Source organism: Lynx rufus, unplaced genomic scaffold (assembly GCF_022079265.1).
Source record: "Lynx rufus isolate CCGP_SWC_20201006 ecotype Redwood Valley unplaced genomic scaffold, mLynRuf1.p SCAF_7, whole genome shotgun sequence".
Taxonomy (NCBI): Eukaryota; Metazoa; Chordata; class Mammalia; order Carnivora; family Felidae; genus Lynx; species Lynx rufus.
In genome coordinates, this window is record NW_025814889.1 from 92362251 (window position 1) to 92379701 (window position 17451).

The 17451-nt window shown below is 38.8% G+C and overlaps 1 protein-coding gene across 1 annotated transcript in view; it reads left to right on the forward strand.

The window, feature by feature from the left end:
* The first annotated feature begins 1173 nt into the window (after positions 1–1173).
* Positions 1174–17451, forward strand: part of CAND1 (cullin associated and neddylation dissociated 1) — a 43237-nt gene continuing 26959 nt past the window's right edge. Inside the window, exons 1-2 of the mRNA XM_047065939.1 lie at positions 1174–1611; positions 12632–12775. Of these exons, the coding sequence (XP_046921895.1) occupies positions 1544–1611; positions 12632–12775 (212 nt within the window). The 5' untranslated portion in view covers positions 1174–1543. The remainder of the gene's footprint in view (positions 1612–12631; positions 12776–17451) is intronic.

The window sequence follows — 17451 nt, forward strand, 5'->3', positions numbered from 1 at the left end:
TCTTTTTCTTAACAAGAGCAGTAAGAGAGACAATTTTTGTTGTCGCCTGACTGGGCTTTCCCATTCTTCTTTTAGAAAGGCCTGTTAGCTAGCTCCAATTCCAATTAAACAGATAAAAACGTGGGTACTAAAGCAAAAGATTTGGTATCTGATCTCCCACTGCTGTGTGTGTGTATGTGTGTGTCTGGAAACAATAAAATACACAACTGCAGGATTATTAAATCCATAAGAGCTGACTACAGAGGATAGTCCTTTAGGTAATCTGAATAAAACGAGTAGGCCTGAATACAATCGTTGGTCGTTGACCTTCCTTGCTTTAGGGAGCTAGCTAGCTCTTTCATGCACTGAAGGAGCAGCAGAGACTCCGCTGCCTTCAGAGGATGAGACTACCATCATTCTCAAGGATTAGCGCTAGGAAATCTCTATTACATCTCTGCCAAGAACACTAACTGATCCGCAATGCGCCTGCCCAAACCGCAGCAGCCAAGCTCTGCAGACACCCCACAACAGCAAAAAGAGCTGCAAGAGGAAATCCAAACCCGCGGCAGAAACCAAGGGCGCGGGGAGCTAAACGTTTTATCCACCACAACTGCCTCGCTAGACTACAAATCCCGGCATCCACTCCTCTCACGGAAGCCAATGAGGAAGCTACAAGTTCCTTCAGCCAATCACATCCTGACTCAGTGTAACAACCCCGACTGCATTCTGGGATTTGTGGTTTTCACGTGGCAACACTGTTCCCCCGTGGTCAAGGCGAAGTAGGCCACGCGTCCGATTCGAAATGAAAGCTCCTTTTAATAATTCTTATGTTGGTTGCCACGCTGCACCTTAATTATCAGTACTCTATGGCCTTATACTCCTTAAGAATCGTAAACCTTCCCCAGTACTGTCGTACAGAAAAAAAAAAAAAAATCAAGCTATTCTCAGATTACAGCATGCTCTTACCCCTCACCCCCCCCGTCCTTTAACCGTCGCTTTCAAGTCTCGCGAGAACAGCCCATTTTGGTCGTTGTCATGCTTTCTGAAAGGCGGGTCACGCGAAGACTGACGGAGTCTTCAGCCAACAGGATTGCCTTTTAACTAGCGTCTCTACAGCGTGCGTGGGGAGACCTTCGTGAACCCTGACCTCAGCTCTCCGTGGCGTCCCGCGTTCGCCGCCCCCGCCCCTGGAGCGAAGGAGGCGGGTTTTGGCCTCTTGCCCTAGGGAGCGAGTGCGGAGAGAGTGGGAGCGAGACGGATCCGAGTAGAGGCGTCTAGCTCCCCGGAGAGGCCCTGTTGTATTCCTCGCTGCCCATGAGCTCGTTCTCCTGCGAGCAGCGCCGTCGTTAGGCCGGCCCCGAAGCCTCTGCTTCCTCCGGGACAGGCCCGCTCCTCGCCGAGGAGGAGGCAGCCTGTCGAGGCGCCTCCCTAGTCCGCGTCGGCGTCGCTTTGCGACCGTGGAAGCGGGAGCCGCCGCAAGCGAGAGGAGGAGCCCCAGCTACAGCGGCGCCGGCAGCGGGCAGCAGCACCAGCAACGCCAGCGGGCGGGATCGAGGCCGTCAACATGGCGAGCGCCTCGTACCACATTTCCAATTTGCTGGAAAAAATGACATCCAGCGACAAGGACTTCAGGTGAGGCCGAAATCCGACCCTGCGCCCACCTTGGGGTGCCCCATCCGCGGCCCTGGCCCTCACACAGGCCTTGCCCCACCCCTTTGGCCTTGGCGGGTCTCTCTGCCTTCCCGAGGTCTCCGGCCCACCACCCCGCTCCCCGCTCCCGCAGGCTCCTGTGCGCTCCCACCTTCCAGCCCCCTCCCCCCATTCTTTAGGCGGTTGCCCGCCGCTGGTCTGAGGCCCCTTCTGCGTCCCCAGACGCCGCCACTGCATTCCCTGCCCCCACCCCCAATCCCGAGACATGATTCTCGCGTCCCAGGTGGCGTGAAGGGGCAAAATCACCCGCCGTTGTGGGGAAGGGAGTTGCTCTAGGCTTGGGGACCGGGAGGCCGGGCCTACCGGCCCGCCCGCCTCAGGCACTAGGCCGCCCTGCTCGCTGGGGCTCTGGCTGCTGCCCACTCCGGGCCCCAGGTGCCGCCTCTTTTCCCGCAGCTGGGAGTGGGCCTAGGTGCATTCAGCTTCAATGATGTGCTTGTTTTGGGGTGGCTGTTCCTGGATTGGGTTATAAACTTTTTCTTTGGACCATTCCTTTCGGGAAGGTGGGAAGAAGGGGGTGGGGTGGAGGGGAGCCAGGCTGGGGAAACTTGACTCGCAGGGTTTTCCCGCCAGCGTCTCTTGTCATTTTTCCTTGTCAGGTAAAAACTAAGCAGGAATTGGGGATTCCAGTCTCATTTCCTTATATCCAGAATTACTGCCAGAAAGGTGAATTCCTGAACCTTAAACAGAAGAGTAAAATGAGCAAATGGATCTTACTGACAGAAGTTTTCAAATACGGGGGTGGTGAATATGAAGCCTCACTTATTAGCAGTTCTGTTCCAGAAGACTTGTACAATCGTTTCCAAACCTTGTAGCATGCATATTGAAGAAATATTATATTTTCACGGGTTATCTTGGTTTCTCTTTCTCTCTCTCTCTTTTATTTTTATTTTTTGCATTACAGTAATTGTTGGATTTCTTCCTTCCTACCTCCTATCCTTACTTATCACAGAATAAATAAGCTCCTGGTCTAAAAATAAGCTTTATATTTCTTTGATACCTGTTTTGTTCTCTAAGGCTCGTTGATTGTGTTTTGTGTGCATTTTAAAGAAAAGAACAGATAGTCTTCTATTAAAATCGTGGCTGAAATCAAAGTCTTAAGGCTATAAGTTATAAGTCTACACAAGTTTTATGTAGATATGAACAGTACCCTTTAACACCTGAAAACCCATCCAGACCTTACCTGCCAGGAAGAAATTTCCCCATTTGTGAAAAGAGAACCATGAAAAATGTAATGATCACGTTCCTAATTAAATTGATGTACTGGCATATTCAGATGGCCAGTGAAATACAGTTCTGGTTCTGTGACTTCAAAGCCAGAAATGAATTTTTTAAAGTTTTGCTACCTAGGGAGTTAAGTTTTGCATTTGAAACTTTTTAAACCTGGTTTGCTAATACCGAAGATTTTAGTGTTGTGACTTTTTGGAAGAGACGTGTTTGTTTTGGGTAGTGTAGATCAAAATCAAGATTATTGGAGAAAATAAAAGTTTTTTTTTTTTTTGCTTTTTTTAGAGTTAGAATTCTGTTTACTTCCCTTTGGAGCTTTGCTTGCTCCCAGTGCAAGACACTGAAATTGAAATACATATTTGGGTGATATGTACACACACACATTTAAGTGTGTGTGTGTGTGTGTGTGTATTCATACTTACGGCTGTGTAGAGTGTGTGGTGAGATTTGCCCCCTTCCCATTTCTGTCAGTTTGGCTCATTCTGTAAAAGTACTCAATATCATTCTGATTGTATGCAATTTCATACTAGAGGTAGGTAGCACTTTCCTATAATGGCACTGTTTTGGTCAGCCAGTGAGACTTGTGTATGGGTAATATGTTTTGTATAAACAAATCAAGTCATGTGAATGTTGCATATGTGATTTTTGACTGAAGATACTTAAATTTCTTATAAAGATAATACATACATGCTTTCATGTTTTCTTTTTTAAATAAACTATATGAAAGAAATATTGCTCTGATGTTAAGTTATAGTCAGTGTTGAACTTGATAAGGATTATCTGCCAGTTTCAGCCAGAGTAAATCAAAACACTGCTTGGTGGATTATTTTTCTAAAGGTGTAATATTGATATGTTTCTAATAGTTGGTGAACATTATAGAAAGATAAGTGTGGAAACCGTGACTTGAGCAATTTGACATTAAGATTTTTTTAAAAAATTTTTTAATGTTTATTTTCGAGAGAGAAAGAGAGCCACACACACACAGAATGTGAGTGGGGGAGGGGCAGAGAGAGAGGGAGACACCGAATCGGAAACAGTCTCCAGGCTCTGAGCTGTCATCACAGAGCCCGACGTGGGGCTCAAACGCACGGAGTGTGAGATCATGACCTGAGCTGAAGTCGGACGCTTAACTGACTGAGCCACCCAGGTGCCCCTTGACATTAAGATTTTTATTAACTCTGTTCTAAAGACATGTCTTATGTTCAAGCCATGTAGTTAACAGACAAGTCTTTGGAACTAAAGCACTGTGTATATTAAATTACAGATATTTAACAGATTGATTAAAATAGTGAGCACTTGAAGTCAAGTATTTTGAACATTTTTCTGTATAATTGCAGTACAGACATTTGAATGTATGTGTTCTATTTTAAAATTATGCCTTTTAACTTCTCACTTGAAATTTATTTTGGTATAAATATCATACTTTGTTGCTACATGCTTTAAAATATCTACCAACAGAAAGATCTTGAGGACAAAGTTAAAAGTCTGGAATATCAAACATGTGCAAGGGCACTTAGCACTACTTGTGCTAAGGGCAGAAGAAAACAATGCTGTATCTAAAAAGAAAAAAAAAGATTATTATTCTCATGGTGGAATCCATAGAGAATATGACCTGCTGGTCACAAAATATGGGTTCTAGTCATGGGTTCTAAGGAGTCTTTTCTGTGAACCATCTGTGAAATCTTGGGCAGGCTACTTTATTTGGGATTAAATTTTCACTTTGTACATGAGTGATTACAAAAGGTCCCTAATAGGCCTGAAATTTTAGGTCTCTGGATAACTACATAGTCCGTTCATGTAAAGAAATGGGTATAGGCTTCAAAATTTTCAGATGTCAGCATTTTTAAAGAATCATTTTGTAAGATTTAAATCATGGGTTCAATTGGGGGGGGGGTCTAACGTCCTTTCGTGTTTTAGTATTCTGTATTCTTTGAAGGTGGTATCTTTTTTTTTTAATGTTTATCTTTGAGAGAGAGAGAGCAAGCGCACGAGCACGAGCTTGAGAGGGGAAGGGCCAGAGAGAGAGGGAGACACAGAATCCGAAGCAGGCTCCAGGCTCTGAGCTGTCAGCACAGAGCTCGATGCCGGGCTCGAACTCACAAACTGGGAGATCATGACCTGAGCCGAAGTTGGACGCTTAACCAACTGAGCCACCCAGGCGTCCCTGAAGGTGGTATGTTAAGGTTTAGTGCACTAGGTTTAGTGCCAGTAGTTAGGTAATTCTATAGATAACAAAATGGAAACTTTAGTGTTCACGAATCATGTGAATGCTCCACTTATGAATATTGTTGAAAATTCAGTGAGTTGAGGTAACTAAAGTTTTGCTTTTATTTTCATATGCTTCACCACTAACTGAATTATGGTATTACGAGGAATCAAGAGCTAAAGAAAATTTACCATTATTTTATTTTTTTCTACATAATAGTTAACATTAATGCTTACTGTCGACTTCGTACACTTGATCCTAATTATCTTTATTATGATACTAGTAAAGTGAATACTAACAGTCTCTCTTCCAGTTGAGGAATCTCAGATGTGGTGATATTAAGTACTTGCCCAAGGTGGGTTAGACATTAGATCTGGGATTTCCAGACACCCCCAGAGCATGAACTCTTAGCTACCATGTTATGTTACTTCTCCAGAATTTTGAGTAGAGTACATTTAAGACTAAGAACTTAAATTTCAGTTCCTTCTCAGGCTTATGGAATATTTTGTGCTAGAAGATGCTTTTAGTAACTCCCTGAGAAGGACTACAAAATGTTTAAGATCTAGTGCTTGCCCTCAGTAATACTCCATGCTTGTGGAATGGTTAAGACATTTTTATAAAAAGGTGAAGAACCCAGGGCAGTATGTAGTTATTAGGCTTAAGTGGCAGAGAAGATGAAAGCAAGGAGGTTGATGTTCATAGAGTGATCTGAGCTAGGCCTTGAAATTGTAGGTAGAGAAAATGAGTATAAGTATGAAAGCACACTGTACAAAACTCCATTGGGGGAGAGGGAGTAGGTAATTTTGACTGGAGCTGGGGGTCAGTATCGTGTAGGGAACTGATTGAGGGTGGGGACCTTGTTTCACTGAACTGAATCCTGTACTGTTTTGGCCTTGCGGGTTCTTAATAGGTGCTTGTTTTAGTTGAATTGGATTTTAATTCCAGAGTTGAGAGAAAAGCATGTAAGGATTTTGGGAAATGTCTTCCAGAAACCACTGTAAAATCTCCCAATCTTTTTTTTTTTAATAGCATTTGATACAATTTAAAATAATTTTTTAGTGCATTGCAGAATTTCCTAGCTTGATAATGGTTTATGTTACCAAATTTATTTATTTATGTGTTGTTTTGGACATTAGAAGGTATTTTCTCTTGGAAACTTTAAAATGCTAATTAGTAAAAACCTCAGGTCTGGTATGGAATCATAGCCTTTTAGAGCTGGAAGGGACCGTAGAGGTCTTACAGCTGAAAGTACTACATGGGCATTTACAATAATGTAACAATAAATACTAGCTAAGTTCTCTGGACAACTTGTACTTGCAGAAAAGTAAGTTTAATCAGAAGAAATAGATTTGTAGAGGTTAAGAAGGTGATGTCTGGGCACTTTTTACGTACTTTGCTGGTTGATGGCAGTAAGCTACTGGATTTCACTTACGTGATTTTTCTTGATAAAGGTGTACTGCTAACGCTGATTATCAGCAATGATTAAGGCTCACCACTGAAAAATAGAAGAAAGACCTCATTGAGGAAACTGGGAAGAAGAAAGAGTACTAAAAATTAGTCTTATTTACATGAACAGTACTAAGGCTGTCCTAAATTCATGTTCTAAGGGAATAAATAAGAAAAAATGAGATAGTGGTAAGTTCTTTGAAAGATAATTGGTTCACTACATGATGCACTTGGCCGGTATTATTTAGCTTTCTTTTGGTAACAAGGGTAAAATTGTGTTTGTACATGAGGGGAGGGTTGTGAGAGCTGCTCATTGTGCAATACAAGGTATCTATTTCTACCACTGTTTCTATATCTCTACCTTGGTTTTACTAGAGATGAATAACTCACCTCAAGGAACTTTCAGTTCAGTAGAATAAGCCAGGTGTTCCTAACTGTTTGCAGAGCCTGGCACGGTTCCTAATGATGGTACCCCCCAACTGCTTATTGAATAATGAATGAAATGGCACTGCCTGTAGGTTACATCCACCTAGGACTCCTGTAGAAGCCTGGAAGTTAACGTTCTAACTTCCCTGTCTCCCGTCTTAAGCCATTTTTATTCTTATTTTGTCCTGTTAGATTACCATCTACCAGATGGCCCAATTTGGAAAACCTTGATGTCACCCTTCTACCTTTCTCTGTCTCATTTAGTTCTCTGATGAGTATTTCTCAAATTAGTCTTCCCGTCTCAGGCCTCTTTTTAATCCAGTCTGTTGGTAACTCTTCCATTGGAGTTTTCTTTCCAAATGTCACAGCTGATCATTGCCTTCCCCACTAATTCCCATTGACTGCAAGACAAACTCTAAACTCCTTAGCTGTTGCCCACCTAAGATCACCGATGCTACTTTTCCCCAAATTTCTAACAAGCTCTATGTAACTAATTCAGTGGATATTTTCTTTGTTTATCTACTTGATATATAAGGACTGTTTACCACTTGTTACTCCTTGAAATTCTCTTGTAGAGTCATCCCTGACACAGGTTGGGTTTATTACCATTACAGTGAGGGAGAACACACACTATGCGAAGTCTCAGTAAAAAGATGTTGGGTCCTATTCATTTGGGTAATTTTGGGAAGGGTCTGAGGAAGTGGAGTTTCACATTAGATTGGATTGTTGGAAAGTGGGGCAATTCCATCATTGGACATCCTAATACACGGAGGGCAAGACTAAAGCAGAGGCAAAACTAATTGAAGAAGAAGCAGTCACTTAATGAGTTAGAAAGGGGATGTTCCATATTTTGTGGTAAGTGAACTTGTCTGAGATGGATGTTCTATGAGGTTGTTTGTACAGGAAAACAATATGTTTTAGCTGTAAGTATCAGATTGATTTGAAATAACATTGAGATAGAGGTATAAGCCTCAGATCAGTTCCTGAAGTGCAGAGCTACAGTTTTTTTCCTTCTCAGTCCTCACTTTTGGCTGCAGGGCATTGATTTATGGTGTGCACACCTTCACTCTTGCCGAGATTTTGTTGATTAGGATTCTGAGGAATGGACATTCAGTGTAGTCTGTAGTTAAGCCAGGTTTCTTAATCCTTTCTCCTGTTGTAAGATGAGTGGTGGAACCATCCAATGTGGCAGTGGCTGTTAAATCACAGTAAGACTCCTGAAGGGGTACATACCTGACTGTAACACCCAAGTCCTGTGGTTTTCCTCCTCCTCCTTTGTCCATTTTCTAACTCATCCCTTACCATCCCCATATCTAATCCATTTCAAAGACTTACTTTAACCTTTTAAATCTCAAATGATTGGTTCTTATTATTCTCAGTAGTTAGTACTATAAAGTTACTATGAATGTTGAATTAGTGATTCTAAGCCTTCTAGAAGTACAGTGGTAGGTTCCTGTGAGCCTCTAGTCACAACATTTTCATAGTTGGTTAGCTCATAACCTTGTTTTGTGTATTCTTGTTTAAAGACACCTTATTTAAACTACGTTGTTGATTCATTCACACATGCTCATGACCAGCAGCACTAACTTCATGCTTGAAAGAAGCTTATCTAATACATGTATTTTTTTCTGGAAGATACATCACAGCCTTCTTGTAGTTTGGTAACACCAGACAGTACTTCACTATGCTTGGGGTTCATTTTAAACAGCAAAATTACTAACAGAAAGCACAAACATGCAAAAGATGTGGCAATACATAGAGAAGAGGATACTCTACAGTGTGTGAGCTGAAACAAGAATGCATTTACTCTGCTAATAATGAGGATCGATTGTATGTCCAATTTTCTTCCTCCATTGATTGTCATAACCCTCGTTCTGGCTACCATCATTTCTCACTTAGACTGCTGCACGAACTCTCCTAACTGTTCTCCATTCAATTTGGCTGAAGGAAGCTTGGTTCTCTCCAAACTCTTACCATAGTGTATGTAGCTGGAGGAATGTTTCTGAAATGCACATTTAATCATTTCCATAGTCTCCCCATCTCTACCTCAGATGCCTTTCAGTAGCTTCCCATTGCTTTTAAAATAAAGACTAAAATCCTAATAAGACCCCCAAATCTCTTTAACCTCCTGGTCCTTGCTTACTTGGCCATCTCCCTGCTCCCCGCCCCCCCAAAAAAATTTCCTGCTCATGCTTCAGGTCTCACTCTTCCCTGGTGCACAACCCCCAATGCAGTCTACATCAGGTTATTTTGTTATACCATTGAGTTCTCTTTGTGCCATATTCCTTTCCTTCCCTTCTTAGCATTTATCTCTGTTCATAATTACATATATAATTAACCCATATATGTAGTTTTTTTTTAATTAAAATGTCTCTATTTGACTGTATTGTAAGCTTCAAGACCGCAGAACTATGTGCTTTTACCATCTCTTGTTTATACAGAGCCTAGCATAGTACTTGATACATAATAGGTTCTCACTACATAGTCAGTGAGTATGTAAGACCTTTCTTATCCTGACCTCAACCTACATTTCTGTCTTCTTCCTGTTAGGTTTCTTTCTATTTGTGTCCCAGCCATTCTTAACTGCTTCTTGGCCCTTCACTCATGAAGCGTTACATCCCTTAGCATTGCTGTTGGTGCTACCAACCCCACCCCACACTAACACAGACAAAAATGAAAATTTTAAATCCCAAACCAGCTTTCCCCATGCAAATTAACACTCAAAGGTGTTAATCCTTTGAGATCCAAACCAATAGTCTGTTTTTTGGTGGGATGATTGTCAAATGTCCTTGAGTATTTTTCAAAATCTGTAAGATTGGGATTTGTACATTTACCTGTCTGCCGTATTAGATGAAAAGGTTAAGAGGAAGGGACTGAGTCTATTTTATCATCTTCGTTCTTAGCACCATACCTAAAATAGTAAATGCTTAAGAGACATTTTACAAATTGTCTTTTGAATCTGCCATGGACAGATTTTAAGCTTGTCAAACAACTTTCTTATAAGATGATTTATAGTGCAAATTTTTATATCAAATTAACAGAAGGAAGAAATTCTTAGAACCTTCTGGTTTTGGGGTCACCATAAAAAGTAACTTTTGGTATAACTTAATACTATTTCAATCTGTTTTTCCTCATTTGTAAAAATACCTGTTGCTAATTTTACTGGTGCTTATTTCAACTTTAAAAAAAATGTTTAACCATTAATCATAGGTTTAAATTAAAAAATACTTCTATTGAAGTGTAGTTGACATACAGTGTTATATTTCAGGTGTATGACATAACGATTTGACAGTTTTAATTTTGTACATTACACAGTCGTCACCATAAGTATAGTCACTATCTGTCATCATACTAAATTATTACAGTATTGACTATATTCCCTATGCTTTACTTTTCATCCCTGCCATTTATTTCATAACTAGAGTTTGTGCCTCTAATACCCCTTTAATACCCTCTAGGTCCATATATGCTGTTGAAAATGACAAGATTTCATTCTTTTTTATGGCTGAGTAATATTCCATCATTCTTTATCAATCAGTGGACAGTTAGGTTGCTTCCATATCTTGGCTATTATAAATAATGGTGCAATGAAGTTAGGGGTGCATATATCTTTTTTTTTTTTAATTTGTTTAATGTTCATTTATTTTTGAGAGAGACAGAAAGAGAGGGAGACACAGAATCTGAAGCAGGCTCCAGGCTCTGAGTTGTCAGCACAGAGCCCGACACAGGGCTCGAACTCACAGAGTCTGAGATCATGACCTGAGCTGAAGTCAAACGCTCAGCCAACTGAGCTTACCCAGGTGCTCCGTGTATATATCTTTTTGAATTAGTGCTTTTGTTTTTGGGGGGCAGATACCCATCAGTGGAATTGCTGCGTCCTATGGTATTTCTATTTTCAATTTTTTGAGGAACCTCCATACTGTTTTTCCTAGTGACTGTACCAGTTTGCGTCTTAACCATCAGGGCATGAGGGTTCCCTTTTTTCCACATCCTTGCCAATACTTGTTATTTCTTGTATTTTTGATATTGGCCAATCTGACTGGTGTGAGGTGATACCTTGTGGTTTTGGATTAATCATAGATTTTTGAAAATGAGTAGACTCCTCTGAGGTCAGGAGCCAAGGTTTATTTACTTTTTGTCCTTTCTCATAGTCCAGCCTTTGTAGCTTAATAGGCAGTGAATAAATAAGTGGTAAATAAAGGAAAGAACCTGTGTACCAGTAGACTCCCTTCAGAACCATAAAACAACTTTTTGCCTTTAGATTATTTGCTTTTTTACCTAAGTTGAAGATTGCCATATTCTTTTCAACCAGATAATAAGCGTTTCAGGGGTCTTTAGAGCGCCTAACTACTAACTACTGACGTTTTATTTCATGGATTTTATGTAAGTTGAATGGCTAAGATGTTAAATGGCTTAAGGTGTGTAAAGTGCCTGCATTCGTATGCTGCTCATTTCTGTTTTTTATTTTCTAGAATATCGTGTGGTTTTAATTTCATTTGTCATCATATAAAATGGAGAGGAGCTTCCAATTAGAACTGTGTTCATTTAAAAAAAGTGCATGCTTACTTTACCTTGTGTAATGCCAATCTGAACACAGGCTTTTCTTTATAAGCTGTTTTATAAAACTTGGTAAGAATTGTGCTTGCATTATAGTTTAAAACTTTGTCAAATCAGCATTAAGTGAATGAACATACTAACTCCTTAAATTCCTAAATAAGTTGTTTTGCTAGTCCTTATCCCATAGTTTATTGCCTATATTGCCAGACTATCTGTGTAGTTATTTATCGTTTCAGCTCCAATAGTTGTGTTTTTTAATTGATCTAAACATGGATTTGACATTTCTGTACGTAACATAAAATAACTACACTTTTCCTCAAACTGGATCTGGTTCAAATACAGGAGAAAAGCATTAAGTAATTGTTATTTAAGTAAGGTTATTTCAATAAGTAGAGAAGAACCAAGAACTATGGGAAAAATTCATTTGGCCCTTAAACAGATTTGAGAGGCTTTATTTCAATGTGATTATATATATTACTACGAGAAATTACTTTTAAGACCGTTGTTTGGTGAGGTATATGAGGAAAAAATCTGAACATCTGTTTACCTTATTTTTGTCTCCTGTTAACCCTTTACTTTAAAGCTGAGATTAGACAGTTGATCAATCTGGGTTTTTTGTCAGACTATTCAGTATTAAACTTGTCTGTGGAAGTGTTTTTTGAGGGGTCTGGATGTCAGATGGAATGATGTTCTAGAATCACCTCTTTATCATTTTGAAAATACACCTGATACCTTGTGATGGGAGTTGGGGTAGAGGTGAGAATTTGTATTTTGGAAGTTTCCCAGTAATTTTGTAATGTGTGACCCACCCCCCGTGCCCCAACACACACAATAGTAAACAAGAAGGTATTCTTAATGTTTGTAGTTAAAGGCTTCCTAGATAAAATTCAAACTGCATGCAAAGAAAAAATAAAGGCACCTTTCTCCTCCTGGAAGCAATGATGCTATTAATTAGAATGAAAGAGCACTCACTGTAGGTCCTGTCAGTAACTTAAAACAGGACTAACCTGGAGGAGAATCTTTTTTTTAAAATTAATGCTTAAAAATGTTTAATTACCAATCAATTTAATTTTTTGATAGGTTTATGGCTACAAATGATTTGATGACAGAACTGCAGAAAGATTCCATCAAGTTGGATGATGATAGTGAAAGGAAAGTAGTGAAAATGATTTTGAAGTTACTGGAAGATAAAAATGGAGAGGTACAGAATTTAGCTGTCAAATGGTAAGTGTTTTTTACTTGCTTCCCACCTCCACCACCCCATTAAAAAATTTAGTGTAATAGTTGGTAAAGTATCTTAGTCTTGTGCTGTGTCTTTCTGTAGTTTTCTTTAGGGTTTGCAGGTGAGTCGTGGGTGTTTAATGTTTGTAAGTGGTACATACACACTTCTTAAAGTTTCTATATTGACTAGATGTGGCTTTTTATGGTATTTATTATTTAAAAAAATTTTTAATGTTCATTTATTTTTGAGAGAGAGACACACACAGTGTGAGTGGAGGAGGGGCAGAGAGAGAGAGGGAGACACAGAATCTGAAGCAGGCTCCAGGCTCTGAGCTGTCAGCACAGAGCCCAACGTGGAGCCTCGACCCTTATACCTAGAGATCATGAAGTTGGACACTTAACCGACCGAGCCACCCAGATGCCCCTATTTATTTATTTTTAAAGTTTTGAGAGAGGGAGGGAGGGAGGGAGCGGAGGGGAGTGGGAGAGAGAGAATTCTAAGCAGGCTCTGCACTGTTGGCATGGAGCCCAATGCGGGGCTCAAACTCATGAACCCTGAGATCATGACCTAAGCTGAAGTTGGATGCTAAACCGGCTGAGCCACCCAAGTGCACCTATGGTATTTTAATTTGCGTGAAATATATATATGAAACTTCAGAAAGAGTGGTTCTTTCACTTGTTTGACTTGATTTTTTTTAGCTGGGTTACAAGGCCTCCCTGCCTCTATTCATCTCTGTATGAAAATTTAAGAACCAATGATCAAGGGAAATAAAAAATAAGAAGACTTTGTAAACAATAGCAGCAGTTAAAACCATAGTTAGTCCAAATTAACAGTGATGACACAGCAGTTACAAAGAATTATTCCTAAAAATTGTGGGAATTCCAATTGTCATTGTGTACAGTGCAGTAGGAGCATCTAATTGGGCATGATATTGACAGTTTGCCTCTTACTTTTAGTAATCAGGTACAGAATTTGAGTTCTCAGTAAATTCTATTTACAAATAGTTTAATTTATGCATATCAAATACTAGAAAACCTTAACAATTTACGTAGTAAGTTATCAGAAAGTATAACGTTTAGTTTCATATGACAGATTAGGGAATTTTGTCATTTTGTATGCCCTATGATAATTAGGCATCAGTTTAAATAAAGCATTAAATAAAGTCTCATGATTACTTTTTTGTTGCATTTTATTTATAAAGGTTTTAAGTTTGTTTTAGGCTAAGCTTTTACATACTTGCTGTAAAAACAGGCAAAAATGTGAGAAATCATTGGTCATCATAGAATTTCTAGACCTGCAGTACAATTTTCTTTAACTTGGGACATTTGCAAGTTTAAAATAAAATGTGTCTTCAAAAGATAAGATGCAGAATAATGCAAATGAGTATAATTTACTTTAATCATGATTTTTTATCTTTTATTGTTTTTGCCTGTGCTTAATAAAATTAAGTTCTGTTCAAAATATATGCTGAGTATTTACCAGCTTTTGAAAGTAGTGTTTGTCCCAGGTTGAGAGTTGAGAGGTACATAGCTCTTACTTGGATGTATCATTAGGAACCTGAGCTTTTGATGTTTTGAAGACCTTTTATACTTAAAATTAACAGGTTGGGGGAAGAAATGGCATATGTTCAGGAAAAAAGAAAGGAATTAAGATGTAAACAAAAGTAATACAGTAGGAGATAAAACCCAAGAGTGATTCTTGGAGGAGGGAAAATCACAGTAGATAAATTACTAAGTAGCCTTATTGAGAAATTGGGAAAATTGTTAAAGAATCTATCACCCAAAAGAAACTCAGGCCCAGAAATCTTTCACACAAGTCTTTGAAACCTCAAAGAACAGATAATTCCAGTACAGAGAGTTCTAGGACTATTTCAGAACATAAAGTATGAAAACTTCCCTGTCTTTTATTTAAACCCAACTACTGATAACAAATCCTGACTGAAGATAATACTAAAAAAGAAAAGTACAAACCATTTAAATGTTAAAAGTATAATCCAACAATATAGTAAGTGTAATAGACCACGATCAAGTGAGATCAATCCCAGGAATATGAGGACAATTCAGTATTATGTGCTTGATCAGTATATCTCATCATGTTAACAGATAAGAGGAAGAAAAAACAGTTGTCAATGCACTGGTAAGATTCAGCATTGACAATTAAAAAACAACAACACAAAACACAACACTTAGTTAGGTCAACAACAACAACACAAAACAGAACACTTAGTTAGGTTACTTAGTGTAATTAGAGGAGTGAAACACCTTCCAAAGACCAATATCCTACTTAATATGTCATTGGAGTGAAGAACAGGTCAGGTCAGGGATGCTTTATCTGACTAGGGAAAATTCGCTACCTGTTTCAAGGGAAACATTTAATAACATGGAGTTGACAAGACCTTTTTTAGCATTACAAGTACACAAACATATACATTCATACCTCAGCCCAAAAGCCAATAAATTACCAGATACCTTTACAACTAAAATCCAGCTACAAAGCAAAGATGGTCTCTATCTCCACTAGATTCTCTTTGAAGGTATTAGTCACTGTAGGACAAGTGGGTAATAAAACTGGACACGTAAGAATTGGAAGAGGTTCATGGGAACGTGGGAATAATCAAGTCAGTCAAAAAAATTTAACGCAAATAGGAAGAATTCAGTGAAGTAATACGATGTGAAAGTAATGAACAAAAATGTGTAGCTTTCATATAAGCAAGCAGTAACCAATTGGAATATCTCATGGAATCAAATGTTCATGTATTACAGCAACAGAAAGACAAAATGCCTAGGAATGAAATGTAACAAGAAGTGTGAAGTGGTGACCTTGAGTAAGGGTATTGTATGGTGTATGTAAGGTTATAGTTTTATCTTTTTCAAAACTTAAGGAAAACTTTAAAATATTTTTGACCCCTGACAAAAATGTACTTGGAATAAATGGAAAGACATTCCATGCCCTTGGATAGGATAACTCAACAAAGTTGTTGGTGTTCTCCAAGCTTAGTGCTAACTTACTTGTAAAAATCAGTTATTTCCACAAGCTAGACAAGTTGATTCTAAAGTATATTTTAATAAATATTTTTAAATTTTCTTTTAATGTTTGTTTATTTTTGAGAGAGTGAGCACGAGATGGGGAGGGGCAGAGAGAGAGGGAGACGATGAATCTGAAGCAGGGTCCAGGCTCTGAGCTGGCAGCATAGAGCCCGATGTGGAGCTTGAACCCATGAACTCCGTGAGATGATGACCTGAGCCGAAGTTGGACGCTTAACCAACTGAGCCACCTAGACGCCCCATTTTAAAGTATATTTTGATGGGAGAGGGAAGGAGGCAGGTGTTTGCCAAGAAAAGTCTGAAAAAGTATATCAGTTGCTGAAGTTGGAGAGGTATTGCTTAGCCCTACTAGATATGAAGAGACTATTATGTTTCTCTAATCACAGTAGTGAGGCATTAACGGACAAATGGAGTAAAATAGAATAGAAACTACGTGATGGGAAGTTGAACTTTTTTTTTTTTTAAAGACTGGTTAACCATTTGAAAAAGATAAAATTGTATTCTTATCTCACATACAACATTCCTACTTAAGGTCACCATTGTTTTGTTTACCTTAAAGTAGTTTTGCCTGTTTTAGAACTTCATATAAATGGAGTTATACAGTATGTCCTCTTTTGTGTCAGCTGTTCTCACTCACCCTATCTGTGAGATTCATCCATGTTGAGTGTATTAGTATTTCTTGACTTTTTATTACTGATTAGTAGTCCATTGATATCTATTTATGTATTTGGTTTCTTTCTTGGGTTTGGCTATTTTGAATAGAGATAAAATGAACATTCTTGTATGAGTCCTCTTTAGGATATAGGTCTTTCCTTATGGATAAATACCTAAGAATGAAATTCCTGTTGTGCATTTAGATTTTTAAGAAACTGCCCAGTTGTTTCCCAAAGTATTTTATCATTTTACACGAATGTCCCAGTTGTTTTCCACATTCTCCTCAGCGTCTGGTTTTGTCACTTTTTAATTTTAGCCATTCCAATAAGTGTATAGGTGTAGTTTTTTTGTTTTTGTTTTTGTATAGGTGTAGTTTTAATTACATGTCCATGATGACAGTGCTGTTTTGTGTTTGTTAGACTTTTTTTTTTTTTTTTTGCTGGACTTTTCCCAATTGAGGCGGGGAAATATAGGCAATTCATATATATACATATATTTTATATTTTCTCCCAACTTGATAAGCTTAAGTTTTTAATTTTAGTTTTAAATTCAGTTTTGTTTGATTTAATTTATAAATTAATTTTAACTTTCGTGGTAATTGTTTTCCCTATCATAAGAAACCTTAGTTTTACCTTTTGTTGCAACAATTTTCTCTTGTTTTTTTCTAAAAGCCTAGGAGTTTCAGCTTTTACTTTTAGTCCTGTGATCTGTCTTGAATTTTTTGTGAAGTAAGAATTGAGTTTTTTTTTTAATTTAATTTTTTTTAATGTTTATTTAGAGAGAGAGCACGTGTGCAAGTGGGGGAGGGAGAGAGGGATACGCAGAATTGAAGCAGGCTTCAGGCTCCGAGTTGTCAGCACAGAGCCTGATGTGGGGCTCGAACGCAGGAAATGCAGTATCATGACCTGAGCCAAAGTCGGATGCTTAAGCAACTGAGCTACCCCAAGTTCATTTTTTTCACATAAATTTCCAGTTGCTGA